This window comes from Labrus bergylta, chromosome 12, assembly GCF_963930695.1.
Source record: "Labrus bergylta chromosome 12, fLabBer1.1, whole genome shotgun sequence".
Lineage (NCBI taxonomy): Eukaryota > Metazoa > Chordata > Actinopteri > Labriformes > Labridae > Labrus > Labrus bergylta.
In genome coordinates, this window is record NC_089206.1 from 2,284,308 (window position 1) to 2,302,275 (window position 17,968).

Genomic DNA, 17,968 nt, shown 5'->3' on the forward strand with positions numbered 1-17,968 from the left:
GACTAATGAGAAATAATGGTGTCATATATCGGGCTCATGAATGGACAGTAAATAATGTTTAGATTTAGGCTGTTTGGCAAATTTGTGCCACTAACGATTGTGGCAATACATCCTTATGACTCCATTTCTTAACCTTTTCAAGATAATGCTGCTTCATTTGTTGTTCTAAATTAATGTTAGAAACAATGTACAATGTTACAATGTTATTTAATTTGCAGGACTTTAAGCTGAAGTTTAGCACTATTGTGTGTGTGTGTGTGTGTGTGTGTGTGTGTGTGTGTGTGTGTGTGTGTGTGTGTGTATCTCTTTGTGTACCTGTTTTCTTGACATTTTGGGAACGAGAGTCTATTAATTTACTTGGTTTTACTATGAATTTACACATGTGTTGATATACATGGAGACCTTTTTGCAGTAGAAGTATAGTACAAATACACAATGATGTTTGTCTCTATGTTCTTGTGTACAATACATTGTGAGGACAACAGTCCACTTAAACAGTCAGATTGCAAGGACCAGTAGCCAGTCCCCAAATGATAGAGTGGTTTACCACAGTAACTAGGGAAGGCAGGGTCCCTGAAATTCTAGAGAGAATATTCCAGTTGATGTCTGTAATGCATAGAGATGTACCGTCAGGGTGATGGTTATACTTCCAGGTCAAGGATTTAATATCTCAATAACATGTCCTGACATTTGTAAAGGAAAGTGTAAGTGAAAGTAGTTGAGAGCGGGGTACTCCCTGCTTTCTTTAAAGCAGGTAAACGAAAGCAGCAATAAAGTGTTCCCTACTTTAATACATTTGAGTGATAACTAACAAAATACAGGGTGATAAAGGGCTGCTCACTCACCAAAGTACACAGGAAAAATGGAAATGCTGTTTAAAAAGGAAGCCAAGATAAATGTCACATGTGAGAAATCTGTTAAACTGCAGAAAAAAAAACAACCTACAATGTTCAGAACACTTGAAGTACATTTTGAATAAATGTGTTCACATCCTGACATTTAAATCAGAGGAGCTTTTAAAGATAAAGCAGGCTTTGGAAGTATTCCACTATGGAAATATGTGACATTTGTAAATAAAAAAGGCTATCCTGTTTTGCACGTTTTCCCAGATTTCTTCCCAGTTGCCAACATCTTGTAACTTGTGCTAAAATGTTGCTAAAGTGCTACGCTTATGATGGATTAAGCTGGGTCTTTGTAATATAGCAATGGGTAAGGTCTTTTTACCTGCTCTTTGTGTCTCGAGATTACAATTGTCATGAATTGGCGCTATACCAATAAAGATTGATTGATTGATTTATTGATTATATGTTTAATGCTTTAACATCTGTCTATTATCATCAGATTTGCCCTCCTTATGCTTATGAAAGTGAAAATGAGCATAACATTTATTCATCAAGCAAATGTTGTGTTTTCTTTTCATCTCTTAATCAAACAGTGTTTGTGTGATTAAGAGATGTTCTTCAATATTTGAGAATTCCTAATTTCTGGAAAACATTTTAAAAATTAATAACTTTCTCTGCTAAACTTTATTGATTGCTGCTTTGTTTGTTCATGTTTGTATGTTGTCAGATTCATCTTTGTTGATTCTGGCTTCGATTCAGTACAATGAATGGAGACCAAGAAGCGCTGTCATTTTAAAAAGCGTAGTTAATAGTTGAAACCAAGTGTAATTGTCGGCTGTTCAAAGTGTGCCATCGCTTTTGAATTGGCATGCAATGAATCTCGGTATATGTTGGCCCAAGAAGGATAAAGCAACCTTTGTGTAGTTCACCAAATTGGTTAAAATATCAATGAAAATAACTAACAATGGTAATTATCAAATGGGGTATTTGCTTGTCAGAAATAGAAAGGGTCTAAGACAATTTTCAAAAATTGTGTTTTGGAAATGACCTTGATTACATTTTGTTAATTGAATAGAGGAAGTTGTTTACTTCTGAGAACAGATAATTAGCCTCCTGGCTAGTCCTAACTCCACCCCCGGAAAAATTGTTTACAAGCACACACGCATACAAACAGACACACACATAACACAGTGAAATCATGATTCGGTGCCTGCATTCAGTCGCAGCTGCCAGCTTACATCATAAGAGTCTTGTTTATGCCTTCGGGCAGACACGATGGTCAGCAGTGTGTTCATTCATTGTGCTGGAGGCCAAACAACAAACAGACCTGCTCCACAGCAGGGAGTGGCTTCATCTCACTCATCTATTTCGTCTTTGTAATATTACAGAACTGAACACCTGCTGCAGTGTTTGGATGCAGTGTGCAGTGAAATAAGTACATGAAGCATAGCTCACCTCACTCCAACAAACTCTGCAGTGAAGATTACGAGGTGTGTGCAGTTTTGCGAACATTTGTTAGGATTAAGGTTGTCTTTATTTTCACTGTGAGAGGGCAATCTGTTTTACAGTCAGTAAAGGTCCAATGGAAAATAACAATGGTTAACTTGCAGAACCACAAAGAACAAATTAAAATGAAGGAGTTTCCTTGTGTTTTGCAGGTATTAGGCTGTCCCATGAAGCTCAAACCAGAGTTCAGTCATAAACACTGGACACATATTTATAAAGTTAATGTTGATAAAATATGTAGTAAGCTTTCATATTTTTTTCCACAAAGTTTTGCCCAACTGAACTTTTTAAAATGTAATGTTTTGTGTTGACAGTTCAGCATTGTTGCATGTTGTTACCATGACAACCCCAGCTAAGGCTTGTTTATAGAGTTCAACAGTTTGGTTCCGGAAGTAATACCATCCATGGTAGACTTACCAAGAGCTACTTCAGTGTGAAACGATGTACGTTTTGAGAGAAGCGATTGGCCATTGGAATTGCAATGGATTGTGGGATGCATAGTTCCCTTCACTCCTGGAAAAAAACATGTACAACATCTTGTACCTTCGCCTTTTTCTTTTGTTTCAAAACAAAAAACGTTTGGAAAACAATGTATTATGTTCACAAGTAATTGGGTAGGGTGTTGACTTGGATCCAGGATTAAAAAATAATTTCCTGAAACATCAATGGAGGATTTAAATGAGGGAAATATGCATTTTGAATCAGAGTCGCAGAAAAAGAGGGCTGTCACTGTTGAGCTCTATATATCAAACATGAAAGAGATGGCAGGAGAAGAGTTTTGACCTATGAAGCATAAAGTTTTAAGTTTGTTTTGTCTAAAAATATCGAGACTAGTAATTTTTTTTCAACATTTGTTTTGACAACAGAGGTCACGTCTTCAGTGAGCTCATCGGATTTCATTCCAAGAGGTTGTGCTTTGAAAGTAAACTTGTTTGAGTTGGATTTCTCACATTGAAATAAAGTATTTCTCTACTTCATAAAAGCTGAATGCCTCCCTCATCCTCCTTTCCCCTCTTCTTGCTCCTCCTCATCTTCCTCCACCTTTGTGCTGAAGTTCGGAGCTACGACGCTCCTGAGTATAAGCAGGATGTGTTTGCTAGAAAAGCCTGCCCTGCCTTCCTAACCTTTACGAACGCAGCCTACCTGGCAGGAGTCACAGTGGAGCTGCCCTGCCACTGCAAACCTCAACAGGTAAGAAGAAAAACTTAAAGGTAGCCACTTCGATAAAATGTGTTGTTTTATTGACCAGGCTGCAGTGCTGAAAGGCCTGGAGACTAACTGCATAGAAATAGCAAAGCTTCTTTTTGATGGTTTCCTTCTTCGGGAAGACATGGAGCAGAGTGAATTTGATCAGAGTACAAAAAAAGAGAAAGGAGATACTGAGTCTTCTGTATTTTTCTTGCAGAGCAAAATAAGAGACTAAATCTAAAGAGAAAGTAATGAAAGTCTCTGTTATTGATCAGCTGGACGACCATATCGACCTTCAGAGGATGTATTTTGTTCACTCTGCTCCCTGTGTGTTTCAGGTCCAATCTGTTGTGTGGTTCTTTAGGAAGCATCTTGGTGGCTCAGAGGAGACCACAGCACTGACTGATCACCATGGCAACAAGCTGCTGGACCCCAGTCGAGTCCCACACAGCGGCGACCTGCGGAGTCGATTCTCCATCCGCCTCTTCAGCCTGCTGATCTTCAGGGCGGGGCCGGACGACGCCGGCGTCTACATCTGCGGCTCCGACAACAGGGACTTCTTCTACGGTTACGACCTGGACATCCAGGAGGCGCGCACCATCAGCATCACCCAGAGGTGACAAGAAAGATCTGGAGAAGTCAAAGTATGGTTCTGCAAACTGGTTGAGTACTTTTATAACTTTACTGATTTGCTTCTTCTAGGCTCGACCCAAATGATGTAAACCAGAGAGGAAAAGAGAAAAAGAGAGTCGGTTCTGCTCAGCCGCTCTACAGGATCTTCAGCAGCTTCCGGCCCTGGTCTGTGTGTGATCGCTGTGGAGCCCCAGGAGAGCAGGTCCGTGTGGGACTCTGCTACGTCCACTCCAAGTTCCTACATGTACGCTACAGAAAAGCCAATCAGACCACCGCTTCTTGTGGCTCGGGAGCTGTGCCGGAAGCTTTTGAAAAGGTGAAACGAAACAAAGATGGGGCCAAGCTGGAGGTCAAAAGCTGTCAAGTGACATGTCCAAATCCAGCTCCTTCATCCTCCAAGATCCGGTCTTTGATGGCATTTCTCGGGCTCAGGTAAATGCTTGAATAATTATATCTGCTGGTAATTACACACAGGAAAAGGGCTTCATTTCAAGTAGAAATAATGAGAGTGATTATTTAAATAAAGGGCAGTGGGACTTTCAAAGGTCTGGATTAAAAGCTATAATCATTACATTAGTCATGATTTTAGAAAGATTAACAGTTTAATGCGCTTCAAGCAGCAGCCAGAGTCTCTGAGTATCATTTTCTCCCTATCATCACAGTTTTCATCAACAGTGAAATTGTGACATTATTCATTTTGTTCTCTGTGTCTCAGTTCTGGCTCCACACCAGCAGAGATATCAGTGTACTACCTGAACCACCCTGCAGACCGTGTCCTGACCCTGGGCTGTCCCGGGGCGCGACCTAACATGGCCGTGGCCTGGGACCGAGGACCTGAACCCATCTACAGATTTGATCACTCGGCAGGTGGTAACCACAGCAACACAAACTCCAGACTGCTGATAGACACCGGACACCACCTGGTGTTTCAACCTGCAAAAGCTCAGGACTCAGGTACAGTCTATAAGAGAGAGACCTGTTTAGCCAGCCATTTGCAGGAAATGTCCTTCAGTCAAGACGTCCTTTTACATGTCCTAACAACATGTGTTGAATATTGCGTTGCACAATGCAATTTCATCCTTTGCAAGGGGAGACTGAAATTAACAGAGCAAACATTAGATTTCATTACTGTTTGACCTCGAGTGTTATTCTATCGAAGGTGGACAAACTTAAAGCCCAGTCCCCTTTCAATCCTCGTCTGTCTACCAAGCGACACAGGGGATATTGGAAACGGGCGTCTGGGTAAAAATGGTGCTGCGCTGGGTAGCTCACTGGCAGTTAGGAAACAGCAGAATCAAGCTGAATGTGTTGCTGATGCTTCCTTGTTTTGCGTTCTGACAGAGTGTAAGGCATTGATTTTAAAAATCCCACAGTCGGACCAAATTTCAGCGCGATCTTTCCAGGACGGCATTGAGGGCCGATCACCTAAATAAATATAAAATAAAAGCACTTTAAACAAACAGCAATCAACAATCATCATGTAGACAGAGAAGGAGCAAGGTTGCTTTTTAACACAAATTTTGAGAAACAAACATTATTCAAAATGTTTTTATTGTCCTTTTATCAGTGATTACCTTATTTTTTCACTTTTTTTTGTTTTCATCAGGGGTCTACTACTGCTGGCTGCAGGGGCGCCGCGCGGCTGAGATACGCCTGCTGGTCTATGCTCATTTTGGGAAGAGACAATCTGTGACCTCACATCCTGACTTCCTCATAGCTCTCAGAACCGTGTTCAGATCATATGCTATCATGAGCGCTGTGTTTTGTCTGCTGCTGATCTGCCGAGCGGGAGTCACACTTCTCTTAGAGAAAAGAGAAGCACATGTAGATTAAAGTGTTTTTAAATGCTTTAACGTTGGGTGTGTTATAATCATGTTCAAGCTTGCCCTTGCTGTTTTTCTCTGGGGTATAACCATTTTTAATTATTTAAGGTTCCAGTGAAGATTATTTTCTTGACTTTAAAATTCCGATTTACCAAGTTCAGTGAAAGCTCGAGGGGCTTTGAGAATGAGCCAATCAGAAGAACGGGGCATGTAGGCACCCAAATTCCACTCCCAACAGGTCTGTGATGTAAAGTGGAAGTTTTCCTTTAAGGGCCTTGGAAATATATTTAAAAAAAATGCAAGAATTCAGCTTCAACAATAATTTTTCTACACGATAAAGGAAAGCTTGATTTGTTTCTGTACAGAAAAGAAATCCAACTTTCTGTTCCAACTTGGAATTTTTTTTTGAAAGATAAATACATTAAAATCAAATTGGGTTCCGGCAGTCTCTCATGTTTGTTATCGGGTACAGACTTGAGAATCCCCACCTGATGCGCCTGCTCCAGCGCAGAGTGTGAAGTGCTCTCAGGTGTGCAATTTCTCCCGATAAGAGCTGACTGAGTGATAAAATGAATCTGTGGCATCTCTCTGTACGGTTTTCTCTATCACAAAAGAAAATTGGAGACGAAGAAAAAAACAAATGAAAGCGGACTGAAGTGGTTGATGAAGAGAGAGAGAGAGATGGCTGAGTTAATGAATGTGAGGAAAGACAGATGAGCATTTCCATAACAATTATTTTTGTGCAAATTAGACCGGCTGAAAACTCTTAACAGACTTGCAAAGTATGATACTTCCCCAGCACTAAAAAGGCTGTTATGGATATTTCTGTTTGAAATTAATAAAGTTCTTGTCATTATAAAGTGAAATCGGTCCTCTCAAAATGTTTCTAAATATCATTATTTTATTTGTGTTTTTGCTAATTTGATGCAGGCTGAATACCAAGAATTCTTAATTAAATGTTTTCCGTCTTGCACGGGCTTAAATCAGCGCGACTGATTCCAAATGATATGACTCATCACACCTGGAGTTTTTGGAGAACCAGCAGGTGTTGAAGAGTGCCACTTGGAAAAAGAAAAGCGCAGTCTGAGGAGAGAGAATCTGGGTTCTAGACAGAAGGGACATCAGATGTGTCCTCATTAAGACGTCTCTCTGACCCTCCAACCCTGAGAGCCAGAGGGTGGAACACAGGGACTCTTCTTCCTCCACAGCTGTGGCATCCTCGCGCGTCCTCCAACCTTTCAGTCTCCGTCTTTTAAGCCTCTGAATGCGCTCATTTTCAACCTGCAGCAAACAGACTGAAAGTTCACTTAGATCAGAGTTCAGACCTTTGAGTTTTTTTATGGTCCTTATCGGATTCTTGCACGTTGTTTTTAACTCCTCCGCTAACACTCTCTAGCCCCGTTTCCACATCGTGGTTCTGTTCTGTTAAACATGTCAAAAGTTGGGAACAGAACCAAAATAACCAATCCAACCCAACAAAACAACTTGAAGCAAGGCAAGGCAAGTTTATTTCTATAGCACATTTCAACAACAAGGCAATTCAAAGTGCTTCACACAAGACATCAAAAAGCATCATGACAGAGGAAAGAAAAGAAACATTAAAACAGAAAATTTAAAAATCACTGAAATTATTAAATCTGAAAATATGTTCAAATAAAAACATTTTAAATGAAATTAATTTAAACAAAAAAATAAAAGTAAAGATATCGAAAGAGTAAAAATAATAAATAAATTTATAATAAGTATAAATAAATAATAATAATTCAAAATAAATAAAAATAAAAATAAAAAGACACACTGCAGTCCATCGATTGGTTAAAAATAATGTCACTTTCTGTGCGACAGCTGTAAACACGGACAGACACAAAACATGCCGTGTTTCAAGGAGCTATAATGTAACTTTGTACTTTGCGTTTGTAGTGACACCGCAGGCCGTTAAGCGAACTGCACCAGTAACATGTTGGTCGCTCGCGCTGGCTTTCTTGTATGTACACAAACGAGCATCATCATCGGCCGCGAAACACTGGATATTTACCGGCATAAAGATTACAGAGGAGGTAAGTGGACAGGAGAAAGTAAGCCAGTCGTTTATTTGTACTAACAGATTCCATGTTAGATTCATTCTCCATCCTACAAACGACAGTCTCGGCAGGCGCTACTGTTGATCTTTGTAAGCGGAGTGGAATGAGGAGGATGTTGAGAACACGATAGGAGAAAGAGAGAGAAGAATATTGAGCATGTTGAATAGCTGTGAGGCTTCTGGAGTCAGTTGGTTTCTCTTTAAACACACCTCACAGCAAAGGAAAATGTGGCAAGAAGAATCTCCCAAGCAAAACAGGACTTTGGTTTTTTTCAGAAAGGAGGGCATCAGATCCAAAAATTGAGCCGATTATTTCTTCTTGTACCTGGGACAAAAATGAATAGAAAACTGTCTCCTGGCTGTTTTTGTATTCAACTATTGGAACAGAGATTTTTATCTGTAGAAACATGTGGCAGCTTGTGTAACGGTTCAACATAAATCACGACCACATGTTGTCAAAAGCATTATATAAAATATTTATATTATATACAACATTCTTTGAAAAGGCCTTCATTGATGTGTGTCCTTAGTTTTCCCTGACATCTCAAAGAAAGCCGTGCCTAGTATCAGAGAAACGTTGAACATCTCAAAGCTGAGCTTTGAATGTGTCCAAGTTGCTTCACACTGTCAGTACAAAACTTAAAGAAAAAGATAGTTCACGTCTTTACCTTCATCTTCACTCTTACTCTGATGCCTCTACTTACTCGCTGAACTTTCCCTTCGTAGGCGCTTTTCTTGAAACTGCTTTATGTTCACCGCTGCATTTTCTCATTTTCACAGCGCGGCTTTGTAGGTGCAGCAGCAGCTGTTAATAACACTGTCTGTCCAACCCAACTGTGTAAGTGTGCGGGTGACAGATTTTCACCCCAGGGTATAAACGCGTACCTTTACAGTTCACAAACATGGCGGCCAAGATAAACACCGCTGTGCACCTCGAGCCAAGTGGAATATTGAAAGTGAAGAGCAGCCTGTGGAAATATGACAACAACAATAAGAGTGCCTTTAAAATGTCTCATGGTTCTCTTTGACTGTAAAGTTGAGTGTTTTTGTAAATTGTACTTTGTCTGTCCTTGTGTCTCCGTCTGTAACTCTGTGTTCCTAATCTCAACGGGGGCCAACCTGGTTAAAGGAAGAATATGTGATGTTTTGATCCAGCAGATGTCGCCCTTGAGCACCAGCTTGAAACCAAAACAACTCACGCTGCATTGTTGTGTTAGCATGCTAATGCTAGCGATCTTTATTATGCTGGTATCTTCACACTGCATGTAAATTTACCTGAAATGAGCGTGATCTAGAAACACAGTTAAGCAGTGAGTACAGTATGTTATTCTTCTTTTCTCTAGTCCCTCAATTAAACTTTTATACACGAGGGGAGGAGTCAGCCGGCCGTCCCGTCCATGTAAACACGCTGTAGATACGGCTCGGAAAACAGCCAGCGGGTCTCAGGTATCAAACTCATTTTAAACAGTCATGACTCACAGAGTTATTTTCAGAGGATATACTTGATTTCTGCTGTATTTAAGTGTAAAATGTCACACATTCAGCCTTTAAATGAAGGTTAAAAAATGCTTACAGTGTTTATAATCACATTGGGGTGAGAATGCATCGTCAGCACTTTGAAAAGAAAGTAAGAATGAGATGCTCTAAATTGGCCTGTTATTGCCACATGTCCTTGGGTAAATGGAAAAAAGCACACATGTATCTAAACCTGTAGCTGCTGGTTTGTGTTGAAGACGCCGTCCTTTCTCCCCTCAGCAGCACCACATCGCCTTCTTTTCCCCTTTGAGATAACTTTGCGTCACATTGAGCTGATTATAGCTGGCAGATCGAGACAGTAGAAGGTGAGGGAGAGAGATTTTGGACCGCACGCCGCAGCCATTAATCATCTTGTTAGTGCATCCAGGCCAGCAACTTGGCATGCTGGCTGTCTGCTGAAGATAAATGAACAGGGACCCGTTTCCCGTCCTTGTTTTTGGTTTTGTTTCGGGAATTCAGGCGGAATATTTAAAACCATCTGCAGCAATGTGACCGCCTCGCCTCTGCACAGCTCCATTAGATCGATCAGAAATAATTCCCGTTATTTCTCATCTGCTGCCACCTTGTTGACTTAAGTGATTAGCTTAAATGTGAACACACATATAGCAGCACTTCCTGCTAACAAGGTTCTCCACGTTGGCCTCTGGGAATACTCACAAAATACTCCCTGTGGAGAGTCTGGGTGAAGCTGAAGAAGACGTTTTTATTTATGTCCTGGAATGTTTTATATCCACCTCATACCGGGTAAAAAAAATAAAAATTAAGATGTTTTGGGGCTTTTTATGCCTTTGTAGGACAGTGAGTAGAGTTGGAAATCAGGGAAAGAGAAATTTGGGAATAACATGCGGGAAAGGAGCCACATGTCGGATTTGAACCTGGACCGTCCGCTTTGAGGACTGTACGTGTACACTCAGCCGCCTGCACCCCATACCAAGTGGAAGTCTTAACATGTCCTCATACCTACTCATGAACTTGTCAGGGCATCGTGAAAGACAGGAAATGTAGTTCCAGGATTAGATTCTGAGTTACTTTTTGCCTCTTATTTCCACTTAGATGTATTTGTCGTGTGACTGCATGCTGCGAACCGTGATGCCCGTACCATTACAAAAAACCATTACAGGCCCAATTAATGTTAATGCTTTTTGTCCTGATTTTACAATGAAACCATCAAACTTCTGGTCTGGAATGAAAAATGTCTTGACAACTTTTGGATGGAAAGAAAGAGACAGCTGAAATGAACCATTTCAGGCAGAGGCTGAAAAGAGGGTGTTGACAGTCACCAGTATCAGATAAATAATAATAATAATAATAATTTGAATACTTACACTTAAACCTTAAAGGCTTACTATGCAATTTTTTGATCCAGCAGATGTCGCCCTTGAGCACCAGCATGAAACCAAAACAACTCGCGCTGCATTGTTGTGTTAGCATGCTAATGCTATCGATCTTTATTATGCTGGTATCTTCACACTGCATGTAAATTTACCTGAAATGAGCGTGATCTAGAAACACAGTTAAGCAGTGAGTACAGTATGTTATTCTTCTTTTCTCTAGTCCCTCAATTAAACAACTTTTATACAGGAGGGGAGGAGTCAGCCGGCCGTCCAGGCGATGTAAACAAAGTGAAGATAGGACTCTGAAAACTCTGAAAACATCACAGACAGTGGGACTCGGGTGTTACACCCATTGTAGACAGTCATGACTCACAGAGTTATTTTCAGAGGAGATACTTGATTAATATTATATTTAAGTGTGAAAAATCACATATAAAGTCTTTAATCATGCTCATACTGACACAGCTGTACAACTCTTTAATTGCACCTTTTGTACATTTAGGGTTTCATATTCATAATCTTTTTGTTCTTTTTAGGGCACCTTAACAGTAGGAGAACTTCTGTTTAATAGCCTTTTACTTTTTATTCAACTGCTGCGTTCATTCATTGAGACCAAAACGTCAAGTTCCTTTAATGTGTGAAAGCAAAAAAAAAAAAAATTAAATACTCTTCATTGTCATATAATACTAATAGAGCCGTAAAGTTCAGCTCCTACTCTTCAGATTGCTGCAAGTGAGGAAATTCTGAGAACAATTAAACTGTGGGAAGTAGAAGACAAAGGGGGTGAACATTTCAATGACATTTTAAAACATGACCCACGGTTCATAATTACTTTCCATAATAATAATAATAAAATATATATAGACAGGAAGTGGAAAGTTTTTGTTCCTGCTGCTCTCACTGAGAACTCAAAAAGGGAGAAAAACATATACCGTACTGTTCTACAGCTGCTTGTGATGATTGCTCATGACTCTGTATGTGCACATGAATGCACATACAGTTCTCTGGCTCCGGATTCATCACTGACCTCCAGCTGGGTTTGTTTTCTTGGGAAGACATTATAACAATAACAGACTTGCTTTTGACCGGTAACATGCTGAAACATCATATTACTTATACTACTCACTGCAGCTATACTCTGCATTTTATATAAAAAGCTTTTCTTCTGCAGTGTGAAAAATAACAGGAAGCACTCTTTTGTTGGAGGGAGCAGCTCCCTCAATGCCATTATGAACTTGTATCCATAACTGCAATGTATAAACTGACATTGTGTAACATGAAAGGCGGGACTCAAGGTCCTGAACCTGCAGAGAATTATCACCTCAAAGCGTCGGCTTTGTGTAGCTTCATGGCAGACTACAGCTTGTTCTCACATATTTAACTTTTCAATGTCTGTCTGTAACAAAGCATGACATATCCAGACTGAACAACAACAACAGCTACACCTTACTTGTCTTAAAGAGCCCATATTCTGCCCTTTTTGGGGTTCATATATTTAATCTATGTACCTACTTTTGTACGTTCACAATAGCTAAAGTCCGTGTCTGTTTTCATGAACTGCTCCTCCTTGCTCCCTCTCCGCTCTGAGTCTGTCAGCTACACTCTGCTGAGCCCACACTGTTAGACCCCATGTGGGCCAAGTCTGCTCTGATTGGTCTGCCGATCCGCTCTGTCGTTATTGGTCAGTTGCTCAGCACGCGTCTCGGAAATTTCACCATGAGCTGCAGGGCCACAACGAACCAATGGGCTTAGATCAGTGATCTCACAATGACGTCGGCCTGACAAACTTTATCGAGGGGGGCTAGAACCGAGCGTTACATGAAGCTAATGCTACAGCTAACAGGAGGACATAGGAGAAGCCGCGTTTCCACGGACTTTGAATTTTTGCACCTAGATGTGCCTAAACATGCACAGGACACTTGGAAAACACACTAAAGAGCAGATAAAACCAGAAAAAGAAGAATATGGGACCTTTAAAGCAATATCACTCCTCCAACTGTAACCATAGGTAACCTTAAAGGCAAAGTGCATCATATCAAACAGATATTCTTGAAAAGTACAAATTGTATAAATGTCAGTGTTGTGTGTGCAACATGTGTCTTCTTGTCCAGAGTGTCCAAAAATAAAAGATTTTCAAGGCAAAAGGTGACACGGGCCGCTCTGCCAAATAGGCTGTGTTTTTCACTTCCTGTTTTATTTTGTATTTTTTTACTCACCCTTTTTCCTTCTTCCGCCTTTGTTACCAGATCCTCTCCCGCCTCCTGACACCACCTGTGAGAGTGTTTCTGGTGTACTTGTACCTCTATCTAAGTGAGGTCTCCATTGCTTCCCTTGTCGCTGCAATCAACCTCCAAAATATCGAATACAAAAATCCCCTTTCAGTGATGAAAAGCTGGCACAACTCGTCCAACACACAAAAAAAATATCCAAATGAGAAGTGACAGAAAAACACATTGGGCTGAATTGTTAAACAGATTTAATTGGCTGTAAATGTGCTTCATGTGTTAAGCAGCAGTGGTCAATTAGACGCATGCTGGCATTCATGTGGTTAGTTCTTCTTCACTTCCTGAAGCCTTGGCAGGAATACCATCATCATCTGGACGCCTGCTTTCTTTTAATTAGGCGAGAAACTGCTGAGAGCGACACAGATTTTTTGTGTTGGTTAAACTGCAGCTGGCCGGTCATGTAGAGCTCCACAGTGAGGTTCAGGAAGTTAAAAAAAATCCTGCTCATTTTCTCCAAAGCGGATTGGATTATTAGACGTGATGTCATAACCATCCAAGGTCGACTGACCACGAGGTAGCTGAGTGTGAAACGACTGTTTATGCTCCTGTAGGAGACACCAGTTTGTAAGATAGAAGATTAAGACTAGTGCTCGTTGACGTTGAGGCGCCTGAATGGAAGACTTTGTAAAATGTAATGTTCACAGCAGAGGAATGGCGAGAACATTTTAGCCTGTCAAGCATGCCGGGTTCACTTGGTGTGCTCATGATCAGCTTTATCAGTGCATTTTGGTTTTTTCATGTGGACGAGGATGTTTTTGAGATTTTAGCGATGTGTCGACAGGATAATTTTTTCAAACGGAGGTGGAAAACCTCTGTTTATAAAAAATAAAATAACGACGTAAGTGTGGACTTTACCTCACCCCCAATCCCCACATATGTCGTGCGCGCCACAGTCCGTCAGCGCCACTGTTTTGCTCGGTCGGACGGCGATTCTGTATATTGTGTTTTATTTTGAAATTCACCGGACGCTCTGCGCGTTTCCTTGTGTAACTTCCTGTCCGGGTTGTTATTTTGTGGATTGGTGGTTAGTGTCTGTGTGCTTTCTCTTCCTCGTCCGTTCTTCACATGTCATACCTTCTCAGCGTCTCCTTTTCTGTGCTCGACTGTATTTTGGTTTATCCCTGTGTTTGGACTTTGTTAAGAAATAAAGTTTTTGTTGTGCATTTTGCTTTATGTTGTTTTAATAAATCTTTTCTGTTCGGTTCTGCATTTGGGTCCTGATCCTCGTCAGTTAAACCTCGTCACAAAAAGCTCCAAAACTCCCACTGGCACAAGACTACCATATTCCTCTTGTCTATAACATATGCCCAGTAAAAGTCTCCTCAACATGCACTAAAAGCTAAATAAATAAACATATATGCTCTCTTATGATTGCTAAACAGCTGGTATCTAATAAAATCTGTGCAGAGACACTGAAGGTCCCGGACTTTGTAATCCCTGTGGAATAAGAATGAGGAATAAAAAATGACCTTCAAGCTTATCTAACGAAGCTTTTCATTAAAATCTCAGCAGAGGCTTCACCCTTCCTGTTTCATTAATCCCAATATGATTGTCAACACTTTTAATTTCCTGACTGTCACTCACTGTTTCCCCTCATTTAACCTTTGATACATTTCTATTTCCTGGCTTCTTTTCTTTTTGCTTTATTGCAGCTTGTCATGCCAATATTCTTCCGACCTTATCGCTCATATATTATAGATGTGATTTATTAGCAATTCTCTCTCCAGCTGTTTCGTTATCTTTTGTCCAGCCCTCCCTTTCACTCTTCACAATTCTTTTCTTCTGTCCATTCCTCTGTTCTGCATGACAGTAGACGATTATTGGCTTGGTTTGAGTCCGTTAAAAACTGATTTATCTTCTTCTTTTTTTTGTCACATTGAAGTTGTTGTCCTTTACTTTTGCAGTCAATGTTTCAAAGAAATTTGTAAACGTATATGAATTTGTTAGCAAAGAGCATGACTGATGATGTGATTAGTGTAGATAGATATCTGAGACTGGGAGGGGTTCTAAAGGGGGGCAGAAAAAAGTTTGGGAACCACTGTCCCAAAAGGGGGCTGCACACTGGTGCGAGTTGTTAGTGCTGTTGCCTAGCAGCAAGAAGGTTCCTGGTACAGGAGCCTCTCTCTGTGTGGAGTTTGCATGTTCTCCCCATGCATGCGTGAGTTTTCCACCGGGTACTCCGGCTTCCTCCCACACTTTTTGGGTCACCATACTACAATAAATTTTACTCACCCACATCCTGTCGCTTCCTTTGTTGGTGGTGGGTCACAGCGTCCCTCCCCACATCCTGGAGGATATAATTTAGGGTCAGCATAACTCTCTTCATGAGCATATTGCTGAGCCCTGTTTTCTGTGAGTCCTCCATCACATCAACATATTTAAAGAATGCCCTGATGTGAGGAAGGCATTCTTGACAGTGGTCACTGTGTACTCCTTGTCGTAGAGGTGCCTGGCGTAACTATAAATATGTAAAGAAAGAAAGAGGAAAAGCATGGATAGGGGCTGGCCTGAACCTCAAAATATCCAAATTTGTGCCTCCTAGCTCCTTCTGGAGAACCCTGTGATGTACCCCGCGATCCTGAATGGGAAAAAGGAGTATAGTCAATGTATGGATGTCCCAAAGCCCCCAAGGCCATGGATGACTCCAGAATGTGATACTGAAATAGGAAAATCATTTCTTTAAGAAGTGTATGTTGACAATACGTACATTAGACCACAATGAATACAGATAGTAATATTGAAGTGATGCTGAAACTGTAAAGGCTAAAATGTTTCCATTTGTAATCATTAGTCAAAGTCAAAGTCAAAGTCAACTTTATTGTCAATTCCAAAATATGCCAGCCGTACAATGGAATCGAAATTGCGTTTGTCTCCGTCCCACAGTGCAATACAACCAAAATAAGGTAAAATAAGATAAAGTAAAATAGATCAAATACAATTAGGTAAAAATAAGATAAATAATATTTACAGTAATAAATTCTAAATTGTGCAAAAGGTACAAAATGGTAAATAAAATAAAATACAATTTAAAGAAAAAGTAAACTTGTGCAATATGTGCAATGTGCAGTAAACTGATTGTACATTTGAAAAGTTAGCTTCAGAGTTATTAGTCCAGACTTGTTGGTGGCAAACGGGAGGGGGTTTCAACAACCAGTGTTTGTGGGGGCAGAGGGGAGGGAAGGAAGAGAGGGGAGAGAGTTAAGCTTCCTGACAGCTTGGTGGAAGAAGCTGTTTCCCAGTCTGGTGGAGCCGGCTGCGGTACCATCTCCCCGATGGCAGGAGGCTGAAGAGGCTGTGTGAGGGGTGGGTGGCATCACGCACAATGCTGGTTGCTTTGTGGGTGAGGCGGGTACCGTAGAGGTCCAGAAGAGAGGGGAGTGGGACACCGATAATCCGTTCAGCAGCCTTCACTGTGCACTGCAGGGTCTTGCGGTTGGCAGCAGTGCAGCTCCCAAGCCACACAGTGATGCAGCTGGTCAGGATGCTCTTGATGGTGCCTCTGTAGAAGGAGCACATGATGGATGGGGGGGCTCGTGCTCCCTTCAGCTTGCAGAGGAAGTAGAGGCGCTGCTGGGACTTCTTGGCCAGTGATGTGGTGTTGGTTGTCCAGGAGAGATCCTCACTGATGTGAACCCCCAGGAACTTGGTGCTGCTCACTCTCTCCACAGCAGCACCGTCGATGGTCAGTGGGGGTTTAGGAGTGGGGACTCTCCGGAAGTCGACAACAACCTTCTTGGTCTTGTCGACGTTCAGGAAGAGGTTGTTGTCTCTGCACCACGTGGCCAGTTGGCTGACCTCCATCCTGTAGTGCATCTCATCGTTGTTGGAGATGAGACCAACCACTGTTGTGTCGTCTGCAAACTTCACAATGTGGTTGCTGCTGAAGGATGGAGCGCAGTCGTGGGTCAGCAGCGTGAAGAGCAGGGGGCTGAGCACACAACCTTGGGGGGTCCCCGTGCTCATAACGGTTGGTTTTGATGTGTTGCCGCCGACCCGCACTGTATGAGGCCTCTCGCTGAGGAAGTCCAGCAGCCAGTTGCACAGGGAAGTGCTGAGCCCCAGCTGGTCCAGTTTGCCGATCAGCTGCTGAGGGATGATGGTGTTGAATGCTGAACTGAAGTCTATGAACAGCATTCTGACGTATGAGTTTTTGGTGTCCAGGTGGGCGAGGGCTGGGTGAAGAGCAGAACAGATGGCATCCTCGGTGGATCTGTTACCTCGGTATGCAAACTGGTAGGGGTCCAGGGTGGCGGGGAGGGTGGATTTGATGTGGACCATGACTAACCTTTCAAAGCACTTCATGGCGATGGGGGTCAGTGCAACGGGTCGATAGTCATCAGAAAGTGGATGGTGAGGGCTTCTTTGGAACGGGTATGATGGTGGTGGCTTTGAAGCACAACGGAACAACAGTCTGACTCAGAGAAGCGTTGAAAATGTCTGTGAAGACATCTTTGAGCTCCTCTGCACAGTCCTTCAGCACACGGCCAGGAATGTTGTTTGGACCTGCAGCCGTGCGGGTGTTGATCTTGGAGAGGGTTCTCTTTACGCTGGTTGCAGTCAGGCACAGGGTCTGGTCGTGGGGAGGGGGGGTGGTCTTATGTGGGGGCGTGCTGTTGTGTGCTTCAAACCTGGCAAAGAATCTGTTGAGGTCATTTAGCAGAGAGGTGTTGCTGTCATAGGTCTGTGGCTTGGGTTTGTAGTCCGTGATGGTCTGGATACCACGCCACAGGCTCTGCGCGTC

General features: G+C 41.8%; 1 protein-coding gene across 1 annotated transcript; it reads left to right on the plus strand.

Moving 5' to 3' along the window:
• The first annotated feature begins 3,335 nt into the window (after positions 1 to 3,335).
• Positions 3,336 to 6,858, plus strand: LOC109996379 (Ig-like V-type domain-containing protein FAM187A). Its single transcript, XM_029280506.2, has 5 exons — positions 3,336 to 3,539; positions 3,875 to 4,152; positions 4,239 to 4,601; positions 4,885 to 5,123; positions 5,776 to 6,858. Exons 1-5 carry the CDS (start codon positions 3,336 to 3,338, stop codon positions 6,000 to 6,002), a joined length of 1,311 nt encoding a protein of 436 aa, XP_029136339.2. The 3' UTR covers positions 6,003 to 6,858.
• The last annotated feature ends 11,110 nt before the right edge of the window (positions 6,859 to 17,968 follow it).